This window comes from Nelumbo nucifera, chromosome 5 (assembly GCF_055504915.1).
Source record: "Nelumbo nucifera cultivar China Antique chromosome 5, China Antique-T2T, whole genome shotgun sequence".
NCBI lineage: Eukaryota > Viridiplantae > Streptophyta > Magnoliopsida > Proteales > Nelumbonaceae > Nelumbo > Nelumbo nucifera.
In genome coordinates this window covers 51,196,292-51,221,369 of record NC_142653.1, presented here as the reverse complement: position 1 = coordinate 51,221,369, position 25,078 = coordinate 51,196,292, and the positions used below count along the sequence as shown (strand labels likewise).

Sequence of the window (25,078 nt, the reverse complement as noted above, 5' to 3'; positions counted from 1 at the left end):
CAGTAGGAAAGGGAATGGGGTTCCAATTTCACCAACCAAATAGTTGGAATTGGAATGACCCATTCTGATTCCAATTCTAGACCCCTACTCCCACAAACCAAATGGGCCTTTAGTATATTAGGAGAAAGTAGCAAGGTACGGGATAGTTGAGAATTATGGTCCATTTGGTTCAAGTTAGAATTGGAATTGGAATCAGAATCAAAATCCTCCAGAATTGGAATTGGAATGGTCCATCCCCATAATCTATTTGGTTCAGACAAGAATGAGAATGGGAATTGATATCAGCAGGAATGGGATTTCATTCCCAAGGGAGGGGCAGGGAATGACCATTTTCTCAAATGAGGGAATGCCATTCCAGAAAGAATGGGAATGAGATTCTAATTCCATCCAAACAAACAGTTGGAATTGGAATAGCCCATTCCGATTCCAATTCCAAACCCCTATTCCCACAAACCAAATAGGGCCTTAGTATCATTTGATTATCTTCCTTAAGAGATATGATTAGGAGAGTGAAAGGAGTAAGGGATTTAGCTCAGTTTGTAAGGAGTACAAATACAAATATGTACAATGTACATACATATAAAATAACACAAAATACATGCTTTTGCATCCCCCCATATATTTGTATTTGTACTTTGAGCATTGTGGCTACCCAACCTGGAGGGGGGATGGATGAATAGATATGGATTGGAGTGTGGAGTCACCACCAAAATTTTTAAGAAAAGTTTTTATTTTCTTGGTGACTCGTTACCCAATGATGATGAGATTCTTTGGATCCGGGGACTAAGGTACAATGTGGGAAGGTGTTAGGCACCCTGCACATGCCCGGTTAAACCTATCTCTACTTCACAAATGTTCCAAAGAATATTTTTCATAATTATTGGGTTTAAAATAAAGTGATGACTATCACATAAATTAACTAGGAAAGAAATTAAATTTAACTTTGTAATATAGGGAAGTAGGAAAATTCCCATATTTGTTAGTCTAAAATATTTTATATCATAGATTTAATTTTTGTAATTTATTTTTTAATAATATTATTGTAATTTATGAAATTTAAAGTTAATTTTTAAGTTTAATTTTTTTAAACAAACAAACTAAATCGAAAATAGACCCAAATCGATACAACCCGAGTTAGTGGATTTTCGCTAATGGTCAATCAGTTTCGAGTGACAAACTATAGACTTGACCTGATTGATTTGGTTGGCAAAACAGCCTAACTCTGAGCTGAACCAATCATTGAACACTCATAATTTTAACTAAATTTATAATCTAATCTCTAATAAATAATAATGGTTTAATCTCCAATAATTATTGAAAATTTATAGCAAACGTACACAATCATTGAAAATAAGTTTATAATGAAAATATTATAGATATATAATAAAAATACAATAATTACAAAAATATAATAAATACTAAAAATATACTAAATTAGTCAATAAATCGTGTAATCTTAAAATAATAGTTTAATCTCTAATAAGTATTAATCTATAAATTATAAAATATATAATTACTAAAAATAAATATATAACAAAAGTACAATAAATACGGTAAATTAAATTTTAAAAGTTAAACAATAGTTTTTTAATCTCCAATAATTATTGATAATTTTCTATTAAATAACAAAATAAAAATACATATAAAAATAATTATTGTAAGCATATTTATTAAAAACAATAAATAATTACTGAAAATAAAATAAATATTAACTATAGTAAATATAAATATATAATGAATATACACTATTATTGTAATATTATTACTAATAAATATAATTTTGTTGATAGTTATTTTCTATAATTATTAATTGATGTAAGTTAAATTAGTTATTTTCAATAATATTTACTTATTTAAATAATATTATTATTTAAGTTTTTAAAATATTAATTATTTATTGAATTTAATAATCCATAAAATTATAATTGTACTATTATTACATAATATGAATATTATTAATTCTATTATAATATGAATATAATTAATTTTATAAATTATTAAATTATTATCCATAGTTCGTTATTATGAATTCTATTAAAATATTAAATTTATTACATAATTTCGCTATTTTAACTATTTAAAATTTTTTCATGTTAAATATTTTGTTACTTAAATAATTAAATAATATGTAAAATATTTAAAAAATTTCATTATTTGAATTTTATTTATTTTAATGTTATTACGTAATATTAAATATTTTGTTATATTATTTAGCTATTTTTAATGTTTTTTATTTAAGACTTTTAGTTATTGAAGTATTTAAATAATGTTAAATTCTTATTATTTGAATAACATTTAAATTGAATTATTCATAAAATTATAATTTTTATTGTTATTACATAATTTCATGATGATTTTTTTAAAAATATTGAATTATTAATAATATGAATATTATTAAATCTATTAATTTTTTGTGTTTTGAATAAATATTTTAAATTTAGTATATAATTTCGTTATAACATTTAAATAGTTCTGAATTTTTTTAATTGAAACTTTCTTTAGATATATATAGATAAGAAGTGTGGGAGAAGATAAATAGGAATTAGATATAGTTTAGGAGAGAATCTCTCTATTAAATTAGAGATAATTTAAGAGATAAATAGGAGTTAGAGATAATTTAGGAGATAAACCCACTTGCGCACAATATGGGTTTGATGGACCCATGTGATGCATGGGTATAATAATAATAATAACAAAAATAATAATGATTAAAACAATAACAACAATAATAATAATAGCAAAAATAATAATGATTAATATTTAATTATATATATTAAAACTGGTCCTGCCATGTCAGCATAGCTCTCATAGTAGGAAAGCCCCCTTCCTAATTTTCTGTTTTTTTGAATATTTTATTTTTTAGTTCCACATAGTTACCCATTAAACCAATAAGGAAATCACATATAACTAACTATTTCTAACAACCATAAAGTTTTTCTAATGTTTAGCCAAGTGGCACCACTTTTCCCCACTTCCTCCTAAATTGTCTCTAATGACAATCTGAATTCGGGTCGTTGTAGACCCATTTTAATTGTCTTCTTCACCCGAACAATCAAAATGAGTCATGTGTCAACCCGATTACTTTATAGTGGGTAGAACCAAAGCGTTTCGAAGTTGGAGGAGCTGCTAAAACCTCTGCTAAGCCCAAAGAGAAAATGGTGCCTGAGAGAAAAAAAAACCGTCTCTGTGTCTAAAATAATAATAAAAAAAAACTGTTAAATACCTGAGATGGTTTTGTTGTGAGCAAGAGTGGTTATGACTATGAGGAAGAAATCTGTTCTATAAGAGAAGATTGAGAAGGAGTGAGAGGATTGTGTGAGGTTCTGAGAGGTTCTACAAGAGAAGAATGAGTTGATGGGTTTTGATTTAAGAGTTGCTGAGACGTATGGTCTTGAGAGGTTTTGAGACGTTTGGTCTCCCAATGCTCATTTAATTTTTTGATAAAAATGGAAAAATCTCAAAAAATGAGAACGCAGCAAAGTGCGTCTCAAACTCACTAGAATGCCACAATGTGCCAGGTCAGCACATCCCAATATATATATATATATATTAAAACACAATGATCTGATGTGACCCTATTCTTTTTATTCCTTTTTGAAATGCACCATAATCTCTTAAGGTGTTCGGTTGGCTTTGGTATGGACCCATCCACACTATCTCGTGGATCGTCTACAGTTTTTTTTCCTGGATTGATTCACGTTAGTGTAGAGTTTTTTACCAAGAATGATCCTATGCTTTTGCATGGTATGTTTTACCCAATTTATCCCACATTTTTTATTATGTAAATTATTAAAAAATAAAATATTACTTCTTTATTGTTATATAATATCTAAGGTTACGTGCATTTTTAATTCAATGTGTATATTTTAGTACTTTTTAATTAAATATGTGTATATTTTCTTAATTATTATTTTTATATAAAATTAGTACTCATGGCAACCTAGTAATTTTTTATTTTTATAAAATAAAAAAATTGCTTTTTAATTATTAACAACATAGATCACCATACTTGTTCTTAGGCCTATCACCGATACTCGAAAATTCGAGGCCAATCCAACATTCAATCCAATTATCTCGAATTTGAATGATGTATTTATGTAATCAGATTGGATTCGGATTTGACCCCATCTAAATTTGATTATATTATAATATTTATTAATTTTAATATATAAATTTTATATAATTATATTTAGAATTGTAAAATATATTCTATATATTATATTATATATGAAAAATAATTAAATTTTAAAATTTTCTAGTATTTTGAGAAAATTTGAGTAGAGTCAAGTTAAATCCGGATCTGGTCTGAGTCCGTTAGGACTCAGATTCTAATCCAAGTTTTTAAATCCAATTGGATTTGAATGCAAGTTTTTGGGGTGTTGACTGAAATACACTACACCTTGTAGAACATCTATGGGGTATAGTATGGTTCAATTCACACTTCTTTGTCCGTAGTTCAAAACAACTACTCTGTGGAGATGTGGTGCACTCTCATTCACACCACATATGAATAAACCGGAGAAGTACGGATATGCTTAATGCAGAATTCTGAATTCTGCTACAATTCTATAAACATTTAAAATTTAAAAGTTCAAAAATCCACACGCTATGCACTTGTACCCATCCATGAATTGACATCAACTCCGAACTGACACCTACCCCAACTGTAATTTGTGTCTAATTCATGAATTCTGACCCTGGGCTGGATGGTCATTACACCCTGTAATTTCTCATCTACGTTACAACTTAGGAAACACCCTTTTAAAGTCTCAGGGTGTCTTGGAGCTAATCCGAGTCCAGTTAGGCCTAAATTCTGTTATTAGTTATTTCTATGTAAATCCCGGCACGGTCCGGCCCAAGATCATTGCTATTTCCCGCCATCACATCTGTACAAATAAAATGCCAAACGGTTTCTTTTATATATACCATGATGCCAATCCATCTATTCCTAGCTCGCAGTCGCTTCAGTTTCTTTGCGGGAAAATCAACTCCGTCTGTCTCATCTCGTCTCCCTGCTTCTCTTCTCCTCTTGACGGAGGAGAGAGAAAGAAAAAATAGAGGAGACAAAGCTAATCGCCATCTCTGAAAAACCTACTTGCTTTTTCTTGTGAATTCGATGGCAGAGACCTTCAAAGACTACTCACACATCGAAATCAAGTCTCAAGAACCAGCGGCCGATGAATCCCTGCAAGAGCAGAAGATTCGATTTTTTGGTTCCCGCTCCCGGGGGAAGGAGAACACCTGGGTCATTTCCTTCTTTGTGGTGCTCCATGTAGTTGCCTTCGCTGCGACCATGTTCATCAACAATTGCTCGACGAATTCACATGGCGACTGTGCTCTGAGAACCCTCGGCAGGCTTTCTTTCCAACCTCTTAAAGAAAATCCATTCCTTGGACCTTCTTCCTCAACGTCAGTCATTTATTCTTGCATTCCTATTCGAGTTTTCTTATTTCTGTTCTGGAATGGTTGCAGAAATCTTTGTGGTTTCAATTTTGTTTTGATGAAATGCATTTAGTTTTCTTGCAAATCTTGTTCTTTATTGACCGCAATTTAGGTTTCTTAAAAGAAGGGCTTCACTTTTGCATTTGCTTGCCGTTTCTCAACTGGAACAAGATCTTTCTAGTGATCAATCTAATTCAATTTTTTTGTAGGCTTCTTTTCATTTTCCTGTTGTAAGATTCTTTGAACCAGCGGGAATCTAGTGTTCCGCTGACACTTTAGAAGGGATTCTGTTGCAAACCAATGATTGAGTTGAATTTACGAGATCAATGGTCTTTATGTCTTCAGATTGCACTTCTCTTTCGGTTCTTTCTCGTAAACTTATATTTTTCTAATATTTCGTCAGAGGTTTTGTATATAACAGAACAATCATGGTGATCCTGGTTTCTTTGATCAGGTGTTGGGCTTTCCTGAAGCTTGTAATAGCATGCTCGATAAGCTGGACTAGTAGAAGAGAAAAATATTACTTATCGATGACAAAAGGAAAATAATCTGCCGCCTATTACAGGCACTGTCATTTTTTAGTTTTCTAATTGAAAGATGAGGTTAAAGTCCTCCCATTTTTCATGTGGATGATCAGAAAATTAGCTGTAGCAGTTTGCTTATTTCAGAAAGCTAACTATAATCTGCTTGAACTGCCATGAACATAAGATTTTGAGTTCTGGAGACTTGTCAGTAGCTTCAACTAGAAATGCTATACCCATAGAGTTTTAGGCTTGATAGCTTGAAGACAAAATTCTAACGCTTTTTTCTTTATCATGGAGTATTGAACTTTGGCTGTTGTGATCTTTGCTCTTTATGGTCAAGTCATTAATGGGGGCATATCTAGTAAATCTATTTGTTACCTGCGGAATAATTGCATTTTAGTCATCAAGTAATTCAGTTGATTCCCAAGGAGGAACAGGCTGTTGAAATCATAAGTGTTGCGGAAAAGGAATTTGAAGTAATTTACTAGGTATTTTCTTCCTAGGGGAGGAGAGCATGCCAGGAAGGTGTTTGAAGAATTGGAAAGGAAAGAATGGAAAGAAAAAGAAGAACAGGAAGGTGTAACTCGAGGAAATGAGATAGGAGAAAATTTGGAAAGACAGCGGGGAGGAGTTGGGTCAACAAGAGAGGGTAATGGAAACTGGTTTTATTGAAGAGAGCAGTTTAGGCCACAATGGAGAAAGAAAGAAAGAGAGGTATCAGAGGGAGGGGATAGTGAAAAAATGGTCATCAAATTACAAAGGGGTGCTATAATTGACAGATCTGAGGATAAAGACTAGAGGGGAGTTGAGAATTTTTATAATGCAATCAGACGCTTTAAAAGAAAAACAAAATCAAAGAGCTATCAAGTTTTTCAAGTCTTTGTTTAAGATGTCTTCCAAAGTTGCAAGTAGTCTGGTAAATAATCCAAAGAGATTTTCTCTGGAGAGGGTGGATAACAAGGAAATCCACCTCCTTGATTTGGTAAAGATATGCTCCGCCAAACAAAAGTAGACAGTTGATTGCAAGAAAATACATCCTCTCTAATAGAGGATGGGATACTATTCAAGCTACCCATGCTACCACCACTGCACTTTAGAAAGTCTTTCAGAAAGCTCAAGCTCAATTCCTAGATTGCATTGTCAGCAAGCTGGGCAATAGCTTTCATCTAAGATTTTGGTTGGACTCTTGGTGTGGAGATAGGCCCCTGGCTGAAATCTACCCTGGCCTATTTAATGCAGCCACAAACAAAGAGGTAACAGTTGCTAAGATCTCTAATTAAGGAGCTTCTGGCCATTGGTCCCCTACTTTTTAGAAGAAACCTATTTGACCGGGAGATTGAAAATCTAGATCTGCTCCTCTATCTGCAGCAATTTCAGCCTGTCAACTGTGACGAGGACAGAAGAATTTGGAAGTGGTATAGGAGGTTAACCTACTCGGTTAAATTTATGATGCAGCACCTCAGTTTGAACAGACCCACCTTCCCTCATAAGTTAGTTTGGGCATGGAAAGTGCCATCAAAAGTAGCATTCGTAGTTTGGACTGCAGCACATGGCAAATGCCTCACCAAAGACAAGCTATGTAAGTGAGGTGTTCCCATCAACTGCCCATCTGTATTTATGCAATGCTTCTCAGGAGACTGCAAATCATCTTTTTCTGCATTGCCCAGTCAGCAGAATTATTTGGAACCATCTGTTGTGTTGGCTAACCTGCACCTATGTTGGGTCTTTCCAAATATGGTCTTCAACTTCCTAGACAGCTGGAGAGTTGAAGGCCTCTTAGTTAATGGTAAAATTATCTGGAATATGATACCCGTAACAGAATTTTGGACAGTTTGGATGGAGAAGAACAGCAAAATTTTGAAGGCAAATCCTCTCATACAGATGAAATTATACGCAACATGTTAGCAAAAATTTTCTCGTGATAAGGCACACAATATCTCAACTGATGTCCTCTTTTCTAAATGTCTCTCTTAAAGTTCTCTTGGGAATGTTTCACCCCCATGTACAGTCATCCATATTCACATCTAATACAATACCTTTTCTCAAAAAAAAGTTTCTTAAGTCTTGTTTGAAAGGGGGAATATTCAGGATTAGTCCTTATAAGAAGTTGAAGAAGGTTAAGCAGATTAATACAAGGAAAATAGTGAATGGTACTTGGAGTCTAGTTCTCATACTAGGGGCCTTGGTTATATATGAGTTGGGGATGGGTTACTGATTTTGGAAAGAGTATGTGGTTTGTTTTTGATTGGTACTAGTTTGGTGTATTCTTGCATCCTAGAGTGACAGCATGGGCTTTGGTTTCTTTTAACCTTCTCTTGTCATTTTCTAATATTTAATAAAATTTATTTCACTATAAAGGTTGAGGGTGGGTCTTTGCGCAATGGTTGGGTTGTTCCATTGTGACCTGGGTGATTGGGGTCTAAATCTTGGAAAGTCTCTCTGTATGTGCACAGGGGTAAGGCTGCATACATCTGTCCCTCCCCAGACCCCACACTGGAAGGAGCCTCGTGCACTGTCTACCCTTTTACTATAAAAGGTTGGAGTTGTGTAAACCAATATGCCTTTACTTTCACCTATTTTCTTCTGTACATAAAACATTTTACTCAATATACAATTTCCTATATGTTTTAAGCTTTTAAACTCTGTTTCCCATTGGTTTCATATGTTGTGGTTCCAAAATTTTGTCAGCTCTAAGGTTTTGGTTTCTTTCCTTTTGCAGGATGTATGAAATGGGGGCTCTTCGGCGAACATTTGTGATTCAACAGCACCAAATATGGCGCCTTGTGACATGCTTATGGCTGCATGCAGGATTCATCCATCTTATCATTAACCTGTCATGTGTTATTTTGATAGGCATTCGCTTAGAGCAAATGTTTGGCCCATGTGAGTTTAAAAGAAGAATAAATTTAGTAGGCTTACAGTTGTTTCAACTAATGGTCAAAAAGAAGAATAAATTTAGTAGGCTTACAGTTGTTTCAACTAATGGACAAAATTCTATTTGCTTCTGCTTGTCAGTTAGGATTGGGATAATCTACATGCTATCTGCTTTCCTTGGTGGTTTGGTATCAGCACTTTTTGTCCAGAATGGCCCAGCCATTGGCTCTTCAGGTGCTCTGTTTGGATTGCTTGGTGCTATGCTTTCTGGGCTTATCATGAACTGGAAAATTTACATTGATAAGGTCCTCTTTTCTCTTGGATATATCATTTCTTTACATGAATAAGATCCTATTTGCTCTTGTTTTTATGTTTACCTTTTTATGTGTCTGTTTAACTGTCTTTTGCGCTTTTAACACAGTTTGCAGTATTGTTGTCACTTTTTCTCGTTGCAACCATCAATTTTTCTCTTGGTCTGTTACCTTATGTGGACAATTTTTCAAATATTGGAGGCTTCCAAGCGGGATTTCTTCTTGGTTTTGTGCTCCTATTCAATCCTCAGCTAAGACAAATGGCTCAAAATAAAAAAGGTCTATTTGAATATGATGTAAAAAATTCTGTGAAGCTCAAGCACAAGCTGGACAAGCCAGCGATCAGATGTATTTCATTAGTTCTGTTTGTTCTTATGTGAGTTTGTTGCAAGAACTAATCTGCTAATCTCCTAATCATTCTTTATTTGGCAAAGGAATTAATATCTTAGAGCTCTAATTAGTTTTCTTTGTTCCTTGCAGTTTCACAGGATGTCTTGTAGCAGTTCTTCATGGTGTCAATGCAAACAAATACTGCAGTTGGTGTCACTATGTTAATTGTGTCCCCTTCAAAGGGTGGATCTGCAATGAGGAAGCAATGCAATGCGAGGTATAGGTTATTCTGTTTGATGATAACTTTTATCAACTCCAACCCCAAAACAGTCATTTTTATTAGAGGAACTAATTTTAATATTTTGTAGCAACAAAACAAAAATAATAAAAATAAAACTAGTGACTAATGAGATTTTAGCTATACCTACTGGTGGATCTATCCTACTTCTAGAAAAGGAGTCATTAGTCATTACTGCAATGACGTAGGTACCAATGTGGATGATATAAAGCATGAAATCAATAATACAAGGATTTTCTTTGCAGGTCTCTCTCTTGTAGGGGGGTTTAGATCCGAAAGGCCTACAAGTAGGGGTGCCATTTGGACTGGATTTGATCCAATCTGATCCAGTCCAATGTGAGTCCATTACAAATGGACCAGGTCCAATGCAATCCAATGAATATTTTGGACCATTTTGGACCGGTCTAATTCAATGTCTGCACCGTCCAATCCACTCAAATTTGCTTTAATGTATAGATCGACTCTAACCCAAAACCTGGTCCATTGACACTTATCTTCTATTAATGGGCCAGATATTGGCTCAATTCAACCCAATCCAATATAAATTCATTATAGATGGAGCAGGTCCAATCCAATCCAAAAAATACGTTGGACCATTAAGTCTGGACCGGTCCAATTCAATAGGTCTTGTTGGTCCATCCAATCCATCCAAATTGATTTTGGTCTGGACAGGGTCCAATCCAAAACCAGTCTATTAATGCCCCTACCTAAAAGTTCCAACCAAAATAGGAGTTGCTTCTACTTGTTAATCCAAAGTAGAGATTGATGGGGGTCTGAATACCCTATAAGTGAACCAAACCTACTTCTGGAAAAGAATTTGTCATTACTTCAATAATATCAGGTAGCAGCATTGATGATAATAAAATCTGAACTCAGTAAACTTAAGGAATTTCTTCTAGTGATGTATAATTGCTTCTGGTAGTCTCATCTAGAAAAGGATTTAGCTGTACTATTCTTTCTACTCATGTATACTTGAGGAAAATGCCTGAATTGTGTCTCAGGTTTGTATACAGGAATCATGCAAGGTACCTTGAGTGATGTTAGATATCAAAAAATAAGAGACTTATTGTTTTAACTTATATGACATCATTGTTCATTTATGCATGCAGGTGCTAGTAAATGGGGGGCGATTAACACTAACCTGCGAAAGCAATGGCAACTTCCACATTTACCCTTTCACTAACATCTCGCAAGCAAGGATTGAAGACTTGTGCAGTCTGATATGTTCCTAGGCTTGTACACTTGATGGTGATATCATTTGGATACAGGAAGTAATACAGGCTGAAATTCATACATCTATTGACAACTCAAAAGCAAGTATGAGGACTTGTGCAATTTGATATTGTCCTTTGATTGTATGCTTGGTGAAGCATTGTTTTTGATAAAGCAAACTGTTTAGATTGAACACGTTTACACACATCCTGCAAGCAGGAATTAGGGTTTTTTTTTTTTTGGAGGCTATAACTTTGTACTTAAATGTTCTTTTGGGTCTTTCTTTTTTTTTTTTCGATTTTGGGTAATTTTTTGAGATCAGTGTTACCCTATTATTTTTTTCTTTTTTTTGGAAACTCAGGAGAGCTGCGTCCCAAATGGTGTTCTGTTACTAGCAGGGCCCATCGATATTATTCTTTATTCAGCTAGTTGTAGATACCTCTTAAAATAAGCTTCGGAATTCATAAACGTAGGCGCCCGTGGCCTAATGGATAAGGCGTCTGACTTCTAATCAGGCGATTGTGGGTTCGAGTCCCACCGGGCGTGCTTTACAAAAATATTTATTTTCTATCTCTTCGAATATTTAACCGAACTATGGTTTGAATGAATTTGAACTCAAACCTAGTATTGTTTTTATTGAAATGAGCCACGACATGTCGAAGTTTGGTTCGACTTGGCTCGATTACACCCCTACTCTTTTAACCAGACATTTCTAGAGCCTTGAAAATGCCAGAAAATTTTTGTTTGTTGGTGAAGACATCTAAAACTTTGCCGTGTCCCATCCCAAATGACTCCAGAATAATCTCCCTATTTGATTCTTTTTTATTACATGAACAACCTCTGGTTAATGGTTGAATTTGGTGAAGATGAGAGCCCTTGTGTAGATTTCTACATTCTAGGCTTTATGTTTAGTGAGTTGTTAAGAATGCTTCTCTAAGAAGGGCCATTTTTTAGTGGCTTGAGTTACTGGGAAGGTTTGAATCCAAGCGTAAAGTAGAAAACTAATAAATTATTTCTCTTCCTTCTTCCCTCTTGAACTTGAACTTGAAGGTGATGTTTACAATTGCTTATAATTGCTTGCACTTCTCAAATTATTTTGTGTAAGATTTTGAGAAAGAGCTCTAAAGTGTGTAGGTGTGGTTATCAGAAGGATAGCTTCTTCTCCCTAAGGTTTGCTATTTATAGTCCATGTAAATGGGGTTTGCCAAAAGACCCACATGTTAGCTATTGGAAGGGATACAAACGATTAGATGATGCCAATAACATGGATAGTTGTGAGAAGTGAGAGAACTAACAATTTGCAATGGTTTTGTGCTTACCTGATAAATGATCTTGGTATCACAAAGGCAACCAATGCTAATTATTAATTTATATCTAACCAACAAAAGGTATGTAACTAACCTCTGTACTATATAGTTACATACATGTTGGATGAATAAGTCTAACTTTATGTTACGACTATGGATTTTTTAGGGACTAGTGAAGGCATTTGCAGATCTACTACCTCATGTAAATTATAATAAGTGTACATGGCATGTCTTCGTAAAGTAGAGGAAATATAAGTGTAGGGAGTTGCAGAGACAATTTTGGATGTGTGCTAAGGTCACCACACTTGTTGACTTTCAGGTTGAGGTGGAGAAGTTAAGGTTGAAGCCTAGTGCTTAAGAAGATTTGTTGAAGATAGGTCCTATGGGTTAGTCAAAGGCATATTTTCAAACATCATTAGTGTGACCATGTTGACAGCAACATGTTTGAGACATTCAATTCAGGCATCATTAAGTTCAAACATAAGGCAACTATTTTAATGTTGGAGGATCTTAGTGCGAAGATAATGTCAAGGATAGTGAAGAGAAAAAAACTTTTCTTCCAAGTTCAAATAAGGGTTTGGGACCAAGATATGGGAAATGATAGAGGAATATAAGGGAGAGAGTGCCTAGACTAGATTGGTTTGGAATGGGGAGTCAAGATATGAGGTCCAAGCAGGTGTGTATAAAAAAGTTGTTGACATGGTAAAGCAGACCTACACCTGCAAGAGGTTGGACTTGACTAGCATACCCTGTCCTCATGCCATATGTGGCATTTGATATAGAAAGGAAAAAATAGAAAATTATGTGGTTCATTGGTATAGTAAGAAAGCTTTCATGAAGATATACCGGTATGTCATGTAGCTAGTAACTGGGATGAAGTTTTGGCCCAAGTTCACTATTGAAGCACTTGAACCACAAACACCTATAAAGAAGAGGGAAGGCCTATGAAAAAAAAGGATTCCATAGTGTAAAGAGACAAGGCCGAATGGGCCCTAACAGCCTCTTGTGTGATATCTTTTATTTTTTATCTTTTATTTTATGTTGATGGGCCTCACTTAATGGGCCTATTATTTGTTCTTGTTTTATTCTCTTTATGTAATTTCCAAGCTGGCCGCCCACTTAAGGGCATACTTGTCATCATTAATTTTTTAGAGATAAATAAAATAGGGTTAGAGGAGAAGGAAGAATAATTCGACTTCTTCTTCTCTTACCTCTTCTCTTCGACATACACAACTCTTGCACTATTCAGATCTGATTTGTTCTGTTAATCACTAATTTTAAACCTGATATTAGAGGACTGATTTACATCTTGGTATCAGAGCGGGTGCAGTTCTTCTTTCTTCCTTTTCTTCGTTCCTGTACACTCTAAAATCAAGAGAGTGTATGCAGAGATAGGTTCTCTGTAGTGTAGCGAATCACTTGCCTGGTTGGTAGAAGGGTTTGGAGATTTAAGTCCTGGCCGAATTTTGCCAAGAAGTGATGTTGTTTTGCTGTTGCCCGAAACCCTAGCCAACTAGAGATTTTCGAGGTTACCAGGAAAGATAAAGCTTGGGTGTGGCGCTCTATGCTTGGAAGGTGTCTTGTGACTTCTAAAGGAGGGTGGTTCAGGTTAGGAAGAGTTTGGGTCAGTCTGGTTGGTGCGGCACCATCTTCTCTCTTCCTCCCATTTGTTAGATGGAGCAAAACCCTAGTTTTCAACCACCCTGGTTCTGGTTTGACTTCAAGTAAATTTGCATAGTTAAAATTTCAGTTCTTTGATTTTTGTTTGATTAATGGAGACATACGAAAGTGAGTTAAAGCAGGTGCCGGTTTCTGGACCTGCTCCAGTAGATTATGTTTTGACTAGTGTTACCACGATTAAGCTAGATGGAACGAACTATCTTGCCTGGGCACAATCTATAAAAATTTATGTTTGTAGTAGAGGAAAACTCGGATATCTCATAGGTAGTAAAGTGAAACCCGAAGAGACAGATCCTGAATTTGAGAGATGGATGCAAGAGAACTATACCGTTATAGGATGGTTAGTTAACTATATGCAACATCATATAAGCCAACACTATCTCTTGATGTCTTATGCTAAGGAGATATGGGTCAGTGTAGCTGAGACTTATTCACAGAAACTGAATGTAGCCCGAGCGTACAAATTGAAAAGTGAAGTGAAAAACCTGAGACAGGGGGAGAAGAGTGTAGCAATCTACTACTCTATACTAAAATACCTATGGCAAGAAATTGATGCTATGGAAATTGTGGTATGGGAGAGTAAAAAGGATGCTGAAATATAGAGAAAGCTAGTAGAGAGAAATAGGGTGTTCGAGTTTCTCACTGGACTCAACCCTGAGTTTGATATTATCAGACAGAATATTTTGGCCAGAGATGAGGTTACTCTATCATAGGCATATGCCATGATAAGTAGTGAGGAAAGTAGACGACAAGTTCAGTTGTAGAGTCCACCTACTGAAATGAAATCTAAGGGACCTACTGAAAAAAAGGAGCAGGTGTGTGAATATTGCAAGAAACCATGGCATACCAAGGACACCTGCTAGAAACTTCACCCTGGACTACTCCCTAAGAGGTTTAAGAATAACCCTAAGAAGGGCAGTCAACTGGGAAAACTCAAAACTGCTAATGCTGCTACAGTACCTGAAGGGGGAAGTAAGGAGAGTGAGGAAAAATCAACCATTGAGCAGTTAGCTGCAATGAAGTTAGTTTTTGAGAAGTATGGGAGGCTCCTGAATCACCTGGAAGCTACAGTTTCTTCAGCCCACCCTTCCAACAATGCATCCTCTTCATCATCTTTTGCTCACTTAAGTACATATGCCTCAGCAAATCATGCTTCTGTTTCAGGTAATCATAAAATCTCTTGGATTATAGATTCCGGTGCATCAGACCATATGACCATCCTATCTAACATTTTTTGTTCATATCATCTCCTCTCTGGGAAAGAGAAAATATCCCTTGCCAATGGGTCACTTTTCCCCATCTCTGGTAAAGGAGATATAAAGACCTCTGACACCCTGTTCTTATCTTCTGTTCTCCATGTTCCTAAGCTTAACACAAACCTTTTATCTGTTAGTAGCTTAACAAAGTCTATGAACTGCAACATAAGCTTCTTTCCCACTCATTTTGTTTTTCAGGACCTGCAGTCTTAGAGGACGATTGGGAGTGGCCATGAGGCGAACGGAATATACCTACTGGACACACCAGATCAAGCCTTGGAACCACCTCATGGAGTTGCTTTAGAGTCAATTGTGTCAGAGTCTGTTAACAAAATTTGGTTATGTCATTTTCGGTTTGGTCATTTGTCTTTTTCTGCTTTAAGTCATCTATTCCTAGATATGTTTAAAGAAGTGTCTTTATCTAGTCTTCATTGTGAGTCATGTGAGCTAGCAAAGCATTGTAGACATTCCTATTTAATCAGTAATAAAAGATCTCTTTCTCCTTTCCATATTGTTCACTCTGATGTGTGGGGGCCATATCACATGCCAACCATGGGGGGCTACAGGTATTTTATCCTTTTTATTGATGATTATTCTCGTTATACTTGGATTTATCTCATGAAATCCTGGGATGAAGTACCAACTATTGTGAAAAATTTTCATGAACTCATCCTCACCCAGTTTAATACTCGTATCAAAATATTCCGCTCTGACAATGCTAAGGAAGAGCGGAATATTTTGAGAGAACCCTCTCCACTTATCTTGAAACTTTTGGGGTTATTCATCAAAGTTCTTGTTCCTACACTCCACAACAAAACAGGGTGGCGGAAAGAAAGAACAAACATGTGGTTGACGTTGCCAGATCCCTTTTATTTGCATCCCATGTTCCTGTAAAGTTTTGGGGAGATGCTGTTCATATTGATACCTACCTAATCAATCGTATGCCCTCCAGGGTCCTTGGCTTTAAAACCCCCTTTAGTCTTCTCTTCCCGGATGAGGATCTCTTTTCTCTCCCTCTCCGTGTATTTGGATGTACTTGTTATGTACATATTCATAGTCACCAAAGGCATAAATTTGAACCTAAGGCTCATAAGTGTGTGTTTCTGGGATATGCCTCTACACAAAAGGGTTATTTTTGTTTTGATCCAGTTCGTGGCACCCGCTTTGTATCTCGGGATGTCACCTTTGCAGAGTTGACTCCTTTCTTTAGTAATCCTCCTAAAGGGGAGAAATCTGATGAACCTTTTGCTATGTCTCCAGCTGTTCCTCTTCCCATCCCTTGTGAGTCTGATCATGGGGTGTCCACCTCTTCCACTGGACCCACCCCTGGTATACCTGCTCCTCCTCTTCCTTCTGCTCCTACTCTTCAAAGGTGTTACCAAAGGTAGAGATTCAGACAAATGTAGGTTGTTTCCACTCCTTCAGAAGAGCATCTTGCCACTCCCATAGTTCTTGAGGGAACAGGTCAGCCCTCTATCGACCCACCTTCGACCATCCCCAACCTTGACCTTCCTATTGCTCTTCGCATGGGCAAGCAGAAGTGTACAACCCATTGCATCTCCAAACATTTATCTTACAACATTCTCTCTCCTTCCTACTACTCCTTTCTTACTTCTGTTTCTTCACATGTGATACCCAGGTCTGTACCGAAAGCATTATCTTAACCTGAATGGAGGGATGCTTTGATGATTGAACTTGAAGCATTATATAAGAACCATACCTGGGATATTGTGGACTTGCCGGAAGAGAAGGAACCAATCTGGTGTAAATGGGTGTTTACCATTAAATATCACTCTGATGGCTCGGTTAAGAGGTATAATGCTAGGTTGGTTGCCAAGGGTAACACCCAAATGTATGGCATTGACTATCTTGAGGCCTTTGCTCCTGTACCTAAGATGACTTCAGTTAGGGTTTTGCTTTCTCTAGCAGCTACCTTTGACTGGCCCCTACACTAGTTTGATGTTAAAAATGCTTTCTTTAATGGAGATCTGCATGAAGAAGCTTATATGTCTCTACCTCCAGGGGTGTATGGGAAAGAAATGAAAGGCAAGGTGTGTAAACTACACAAATCCATTTATGGTCTCAAACAATCTCCTCGAGCTTGGTTTGAGATATTTCGGGCTGCTCTTGTCTCCTTTGGCTACATTCAAACACAGTTTGATCATACATTGTTCTTGAAGAGAAATGACACTCTGATGACCTTCTTGATTGCTTATGTTGATGATATTGTGGTAATGGGTAATGACATTGAAAAGGCCAGGAAACTAAAAGGATTTCTCAATTCTGAATTTGAAATCCAAGACTTGGGAGACCTTCGGTATTTCTTGGGCATTGAAGTTACTCGGTCTAAGGACAGTATTTTCATATCTCAGCGCAAATATGTCCTTGATCTTCTTGTTGACCCACTTAACTCCAATAGTGTCTTTGTCTTGTGGATGACCCACAAGCTCCCAAATCTCATTTTTTTCGATCATTTTTATCTCTTCATTCATAGCTTTTCTCCATTTTTCTTCCTTAAAAGCTTCTTCAAAGCTTTCTGGTTCTATGATCATCAAGTTGCATGTTTCATATATTTCTGTTAAGGATTTAGTTTGCCTTGGTGGTGAGTCCGGAGTAGACTGTGAAGCTTGTTCCGGTTCCGATTGTGTTGGCGAACTGGTTTGATCATGATCTTCTTCAATTCCTTGACTTGGTAATAGGGGCAAGTTGATAGTCTTCCTTTCAACTTCTTTTGTCTCCCAATTGTATGCAGCATCCTCGTCGAAACTTATGTCTCGATTGATTATGAGTTTTTCTTTTCTTAAGCTATAGACTCGATAGCCTTTTGATTTAGTGCTATAGCCTAAGAAGATTCCTTTCTCACTCTTCTCGTCCAGTTTGCCTCTTTTCTCGTGTGGGACGTGTGTGTAGCATATGCACCCAAAAACTCTGAGATGCTTTGCTGATGGCTTTTGCCCACTCCAAGCTTCAATTGGTGTCCTATCTGGCACAACTTTAGTTGGACATCTGTTGAGCAGATAGACAACAGTGCTTACTGCCTCTGCCCAAAAAATTTTGGGAAGACCCTTTTCCATGAGCATGGCTCTTGCTGTCTCCATAAGTGTTCTGTTTTTTCTTTCAGATACTCCATTTTGTTCTGGAGCGTACCCGACTGTGAGTTGATGCTCCATGCCTTCATCTTCACAGAACTTGTTGAATTCATTAGAAGTATATTCTTTGCCTCTATCACTTCTTATGGTCTTGATGTTGTGACCACTTTGCTTCTCGACATGGGCTTTGAATTTTTTAAAAATATCAAAAACCTGCGATTTTTCTCGCAAAAATAAACCCGTGTCATTCTAATATAATCATCAATGAAGAGAATGAAATACCTGTTTTGATTATTTGATGGAGTACGCATTGGACCACAAACATCTGTATGAATTAACTCTAGTGGCTCTTTTGCTCTCCAAGCCTTGCCGGATGGGAAGGGTTGTCGATGTTGTTTTCCGAGCATACACCCTTCACAAACATTGTTGAACTCCTTGACAGCTGGTAGGTCACACATCATGTTATTTTGCTGTAGAATCATTAATCCATGGAAATTAAAGTGTCCGAATCTTCTATGCCACAGCCACGACTCGTCCACTTGTTCTTGCATTGGTAAATAACTTGCATCTCTCCATTGAATGGGAAAACATCTGTTTTTTGTCATTTTTGTTTTTGCAATTTCAAGAGACTTGTCTTGCTTGTCATAGATTGTGCAAGAGTTTCCCTCAAAATGTAAAGAGTAACATTTTTCAATCATTAGGCTCACACTGAGTAGATTTTGATCAATGTTGGAAACCAAAAGTAAATCATTTATGTATTTCTTGCCTTGTTTGGTGTCAACAACAATGGTGCCTTTGCCGGTTGCTTCCATGAAGTCGCTATTACCAATTTTGACTTTTATTTTGATTTTATCAAGACTATGAAAGATGCTTTCATTTTTAGTAATGTGGTTACTACACCCACTGTCAAGATACCAAGTATCCTTTTTTTCTTCTTTTGCAGAATGACAAGCATAAAATATATTATTTTCCTCATTTTTCTGTTCTGAAAAATTAGCTTGATGGGTTTTCTTCAATCTACAAGCTTTTTCAACATGGCCGAATTTTTTACAATTTTGGCATTGTGGTTTTCCTTTAAACCAACAATCTTTCTCCAAGTGGTTTCTCTTCTTACAAATATCACATGAAGAATACTTGTCATTATTTTCTTTTGGTTTTCCTTGTGACTTTCTCCCATCAACTTTTGGTTTATGAGACCACAGATTAACTTTAGACTGAAAGGCAGCTTCAACCGAATTTTCATTCTACCTATCACGCCTATTTTCATATGTCTCGAGAGAGCCCATTAATTCAGTTGGTGATAGTGTTTCTAGATCCTTTGTTTCTTCTATCACCGAAATTATTGCATCATATCTCTCTGTACAAGAGATTAGAATTTTTTCGACTATTTTCTTGCCAGAAATAGTCTCCCCACGGGCTCTCATTTGACTTACTATTTCTTTTATTCTAGAATAGTAATCTTTTGCAGTCTCATTATCCTTCATCTTAAGATTTTCAAAATCCCTTATAAACTTTTGCAATTTAACAGTGCGTACCTTGACAGTTCCTTGAAACTCCTCTTGCAGTGTGTCCCACGCTTCTTTTGCAGTTGATGCGCCCATGATTCGAGGAAATATCTCCTCAACCATTGCTTGCTGCAAGCAGAATAATGCTTGACAATCCTTTTGTTGATTCTCTTCATTGATCTTCTTTTGATTTGCTGAAAGAGCAAAAGTATCTTCAGCAATGCAAAAACCTTCCTCAACAATTTTCCATAGATTTTGTGACCGAAAATAGGTCTTCATTTTGATGGACCAGAAGTCATAGTTTTCTCCATTGAAAATTGGAAGAGAAAGAGTAGAGCGATTGGCATCAGCACACATAATGGTTAGAAGAAATCACGCCCAGAAAATTGATCGGACAAAGCTCTGACACCACTGATAGTTTGAAGATGATTGTAACAGAAAATACTAAAAATATATGATAGAAGGGAGAGAAAGAAACTCAGTAGTTTGAGAGAAAGATTTAGTAGATGTATTTTGTCGTTTCTCTCAGATGTATCGAAGTAGTACAGAAGGGGGATATTTATAATAGATAGAGTCGGTTGAAGGTGAACCGAATTAAATTGGACTTTGACTATCATTAACTTACCTTGGGAGAAGAATCGACTAACTTTGGAACTAACTAACTTTGGAAGATGTAACGACTCACATTGTAAAGAAACTAACATTGGAAGAGAGCTTAACTTCACTGTTCTTCGAGAGAACTGATTCAATGACTTCTGAAAATGTGTAGCAACATTTAATACATTCAATGTTGGGGTTGGAGCAGCGTCAGATAGTACATATATTTAATTCATTGCTCTAATGTTTGTTAAATATACAGGCCTAAGTTGGAGATGGTTTTGGGATAGCCACAAAAAATGAGTTACTACACCTAAGGTACCTAGGGCTGATGTGAAAGAAGACCAACCTACATAAGATGTTGCTATTGATGCCCAACCCCGAGTGAGAATAACAAGGTAAAGAAATGAGGGAGACTCTTCTTCTGCACCTCCCAAATCATCTCAAAGGCAAAGAAGGGAGGGAATGGGGGTTTATACCAATATTGAATCTCGTTTTTGCATCTTGAATTTAAGCATCTTAATTTCACATTATTTGAGTTTAACTTACTTTTTGGCTTCATAAGATCACTACAGACAATAGCAGATTGTTAACAATTCCAAGGAAGGATGGACAAAGCAATAGCCGAGTTCTATCAACTACATGATATGTGGAAGTCCATTGCCTATGGGAGAACTATGAATGTTCCTTACCCAAGGGTTTTTCTTCTTTTTTTTTTTTGTTAATGAATGAAATATTGCACACTAGAACAATGTATTTTGTAGTACTCACTAGACTTAATTTAACTTTATTTTGTCTTACTCTCTGGAATAATATATTTTGAGTAGTGTTTAGGTGTCTAGTTTTGTATAAGCATTAGGTTTCCTGTCATTGCATTCTCATTTGAAATCAGATGTATTCTTTAATATTGCACACTATGTATATGAGGCAAAAAAATCTTTCATTACCATGCATCAACCATATGCCATTGATTATTACAATTCATTCATTATTAAAAGGCAAAAACATATATCATATACATGAAACCTATCATATCCATCTTCTAATGGAAAAACAACTAATCTTGCACACCAACTTCCTTCATAGCCATCAGTTCCCCCCTTAACTCCTCTTAGCTCTTTAATAATACAATCATCTTGCACTTGTCTAGCATGACTACTCTCCAGACCTTTACATGAACATTTTCTCTTCAGTTCTTTAACTTGCATCATCAACGGCCTTTCCCTTCCAAGAAGTTCCCTAATCACCTCAATTGCCCTTTTTGATAACTTTTCTGTGTTGTGCCACCTAAAGAAATCACACCCATTTTCCTACAAAGAAAATACTTCTTTAGAATAAAAGTCAACAAAATTAAAAAAAGAAACCTTATTTACACATTACCTTGTATTTTAGACAACTATAGAACCTCTATTCAAGCTACCAATCTAGGAGCTTTTAGGCCACAATGGCAAACTACAAGTTGCCCTTCATAGTCAAAGCTTCGAGACCGGCGACTTGGGTTTGATGATGATGGCCCTTCCATTTCTACAACAATGGCGTTTAATAGTGATGAAGAAGAGGGCAAGGTTGAACAAGTACTCGAACTCCTAGTTGGAGGTAGAAGCAAATGATTGTAAGGGTCTTTAGAGAACAACTAGAGCCAGGGGACAAAAAGGCTTTAGAGACCTGAGCTATAGTGAGAGTGCTCGATAGGGCTGTTCACGGGTTGGGTTGGATCGGTTTGTTGCAGTTTTTTCAACCGGCCCGACTTAGTCGGGTTACCTGACATAGAAACCGAAACCGACCCAGTGTTAAGCAAAACCAACCTAGTTGGTTTGAGTCGGGTTGGGTCGGTTTGGGTCGGTTTTGGTTCTAAGTTCATCTCTATGATAAAATCTTGCTAATTTTAAAAACAGTTATAAATTGAATATCATTTCAGCCATCTCCTATGATAAAATTTAAATGAAAAGTTAATTACAAAAGCTGTTCATTAATCACTATTCACTAATCTAAAGTTTATTTAAATGAAAAGTTAATTACAAAAGTTGTTCATTAATCATTATTCAATAATCCAAAGTTTCTTGCAACCATTTAAAAACTAGGTGGCCTAATGGGCTTTGGAACTTCATGTTTGAACTAAGAACTAAGTTCGATTTGGGTTGATTTCAATTTTCTTGTGTAAAAACCAAAACTGACCCGAATCATCGGTTTGGGAATTTGCACAACTCAAAACCGACCCATGCTGATAAAAACCCAGCTGACTTAGATTGGGTTGGTCTGGATTAATCGGTTTGGTCGGGTTGGGCCTTCTTATGAACAGCCTAGTGCTCGATCTGTATCTCGGTCATCGTCAAAGATGGAGAAGATGAAGGGGTGTCCATATTTTCCTTTAAAAACGATACCTGTTTGAATGGAGTGTGGTGTACTCATAAATGTTTGAGAGTGGGCCCCACTAGAGATATCAGATAGTATATGGGCATGCCAACTCACTATTTTTCATTATTTTATTCAATCTTAAATGGTGGAGGCAATTACTTTACAAACATTGTCTAATTTTGCCTACGATACGCCCTTTTCTTTTAAGTTTGAGGTCTAAATTCCCCCCTCCTCCCGATTATAAAATGGCAAAAGGAATTAACCTTGAAAGTTTAGGAATTAAGTATATTTGCAAAAAAGAAATAGAAAAGTTGGGCTCAAGCCAAACTTGAACCCAACCCAAAGTTTTAGTGTTAGGATTGAACAACTTGGATTTGGTCAAGGTTGACCTCAACCCGACCTAACCCTTAACTCGGATTGGGTTAGGAGTGCAAGTTTGTCACCCAATTGATAAATTAACACTGTGTCAGTTCAACACTTTTGGACTATGCCCATTTAAACTTTAACAAAAGTTATACTTGAGCCCACCTAAGTTGCACCCTCGGGTTAGAGTGGCTATCTTTATTAGAGATGATCATCAAAAACTGAAAAACCAAAAAGCTGAACCAAATCAAAAATTTTGGTCAACTAAACAAATTAGTTCAGTTTCAGTTAACCAATATAAAATGCCGGTAGTTAACTGAATCGGTCAGTATAATATATATATGATATATTGTATATATATTTTTATATATTTTAAATTATCTATATATTATAAATGATTATATATAATACATATAACATATTATTTATTATCCAAAATTGAAAAATCAGAGAATGAAATCGATAGTTAATCAAACCGATTGACTTTGGATCAATTTTGGTTACCGTCTTCGTAAAAAACCGGTAGTACAGGTTCAGTTTGAAAAATAAGAGAATAATTTAGTTAACCAAACTTCATGGACAAGTGGTGTTTTTGCAATGTGCCTTCTAAGGAATTTACTGTTTTTTGCCTCGAAGCAAGGCAATAATGCTTGATATGCCCTTCTCGGTAGGAATAAAGTATTTCATAAATTAATCCCTAAATCGTAGTTGCCCTAAACCCTAAAATTAGTATGGAAAACGACTTTGATTAGACACATGTCCTCCAACTGGGTGGGAATCAAGTATTTTCTCTACTTTTGCACACGTATATATCAGGGTTGTTCATGTCTAATCACCATATGCAAGATCATGAGTGAGAGAATATCTCTAACTCTGCTATGGCAAATAGAATTTAATTGTATCTCTCGAGTGTAATCTTCACGTTGTAAGAAATTGAATCCCATTCTACAAGTTTGGAAGCTAGCGAGGAAAGTGAATTCAGAAGATGGTCGAACGAGAGAGACGTGTGAAGTTTTATGAGCTACGCCAAATCCCCAATAAATTTTCCATCAATGAATGAGAATGACCACTTATTGAAAGGAAAATTTTTCAAAGGAATCTCTCTGTATCTGCAATAAAAGGTTGAATGCACCATGATGAGACAGACTATGACGTTAGAATTCCTGCCACTCGTATAGTTGTAAGTGGGATTCAAAGCCTGAGAACAGGATTATGATTAATATTCCACACCGTGAGCTCGACGTTAGTGACTTGAAAAAATATGGATATTTCATTCACTTCTGAATTGAAGGTAATAGAAAGAAAGTCATTGAAACTTGATCAATACCTAAAGGTATATTGGCATGGTTCATGATGCTTCCAGGTACAGCAGTATTATATATGTTCTTCATTTAATTTCCCTTCAGGACGTATTCATCCTTCCATCCATCATGTCATGTTTTGGCATTCAATATCAAGCATCTAAATATTGAAAAATAGATATTACATGTAACATATATTTTATCCAATTTTAGAAAGTTATTTTATTAAACAGAAAAAAGAAAATGACCAGCGGCAGTGTTGAGGTTAAATTCATTAAAGAGTTGTGGGTTAATTATTGTTAAAAAGTTTTTGGTCCTTGCTGAAATCTTTCCTGAAGTTTGGTAATTACAATCACTTCCTTTGAAGTTTTCAACACAATTGCAAGTAGATCTTAAGATCATATAATCCAAAATACCCATGCAGCTACTTTTGATGAAAGTGTTGTTTTTTTTTTTTAATTTTCTCTTCATGCCAATTTGTCAATTGCTATCACAAATCCTTCCAATATCTTTTTGGAAATTGACTTATTTTTAGATTTGCCTTTCTATCAATTGCTCAAAGATAAAATTGTAACTTTAACTTCTCTTTTCTTTTTGTTGTTCATAAAGTTCATATTGGCTTTTTTTTTTTTTT

General features: G+C 35.8%; 1 protein-coding gene and 1 non-coding gene across 2 annotated transcripts; both read left to right on the top strand.

Moving 5' to 3' along the window:
* Window positions 1-4,868: 4,868 nt before the first annotated feature.
* On the top strand, window positions 4,869-11,277 carry KOM (Rhomboid-related intramembrane serine protease family protein). Its single transcript, XM_010257936.3, has 6 exons — window positions 4,869-5,409; window positions 8,686-8,849; window positions 8,982-9,145; window positions 9,262-9,527; window positions 9,632-9,758; window positions 10,889-11,277. Exons 1-6 carry the CDS (start codon window positions 5,117-5,119, stop codon window positions 11,009-11,011), a joined length of 1,137 nt encoding a protein of 378 aa, XP_010256238.1. The 5' UTR covers window positions 4,869-5,116; the 3' UTR covers window positions 11,012-11,277.
* A 187-nt stretch (window positions 11,278-11,464) lies between these two features.
* On the top strand, window positions 11,465-11,537 carry TRNAR-UCU (transfer RNA arginine (anticodon UCU)). Its single transcript has one exon. It is a non-coding gene; the product is annotated as a tRNA-Arg (tRNA).
* The last annotated feature ends 13,541 nt before the right edge of the window (window positions 11,538-25,078 follow it).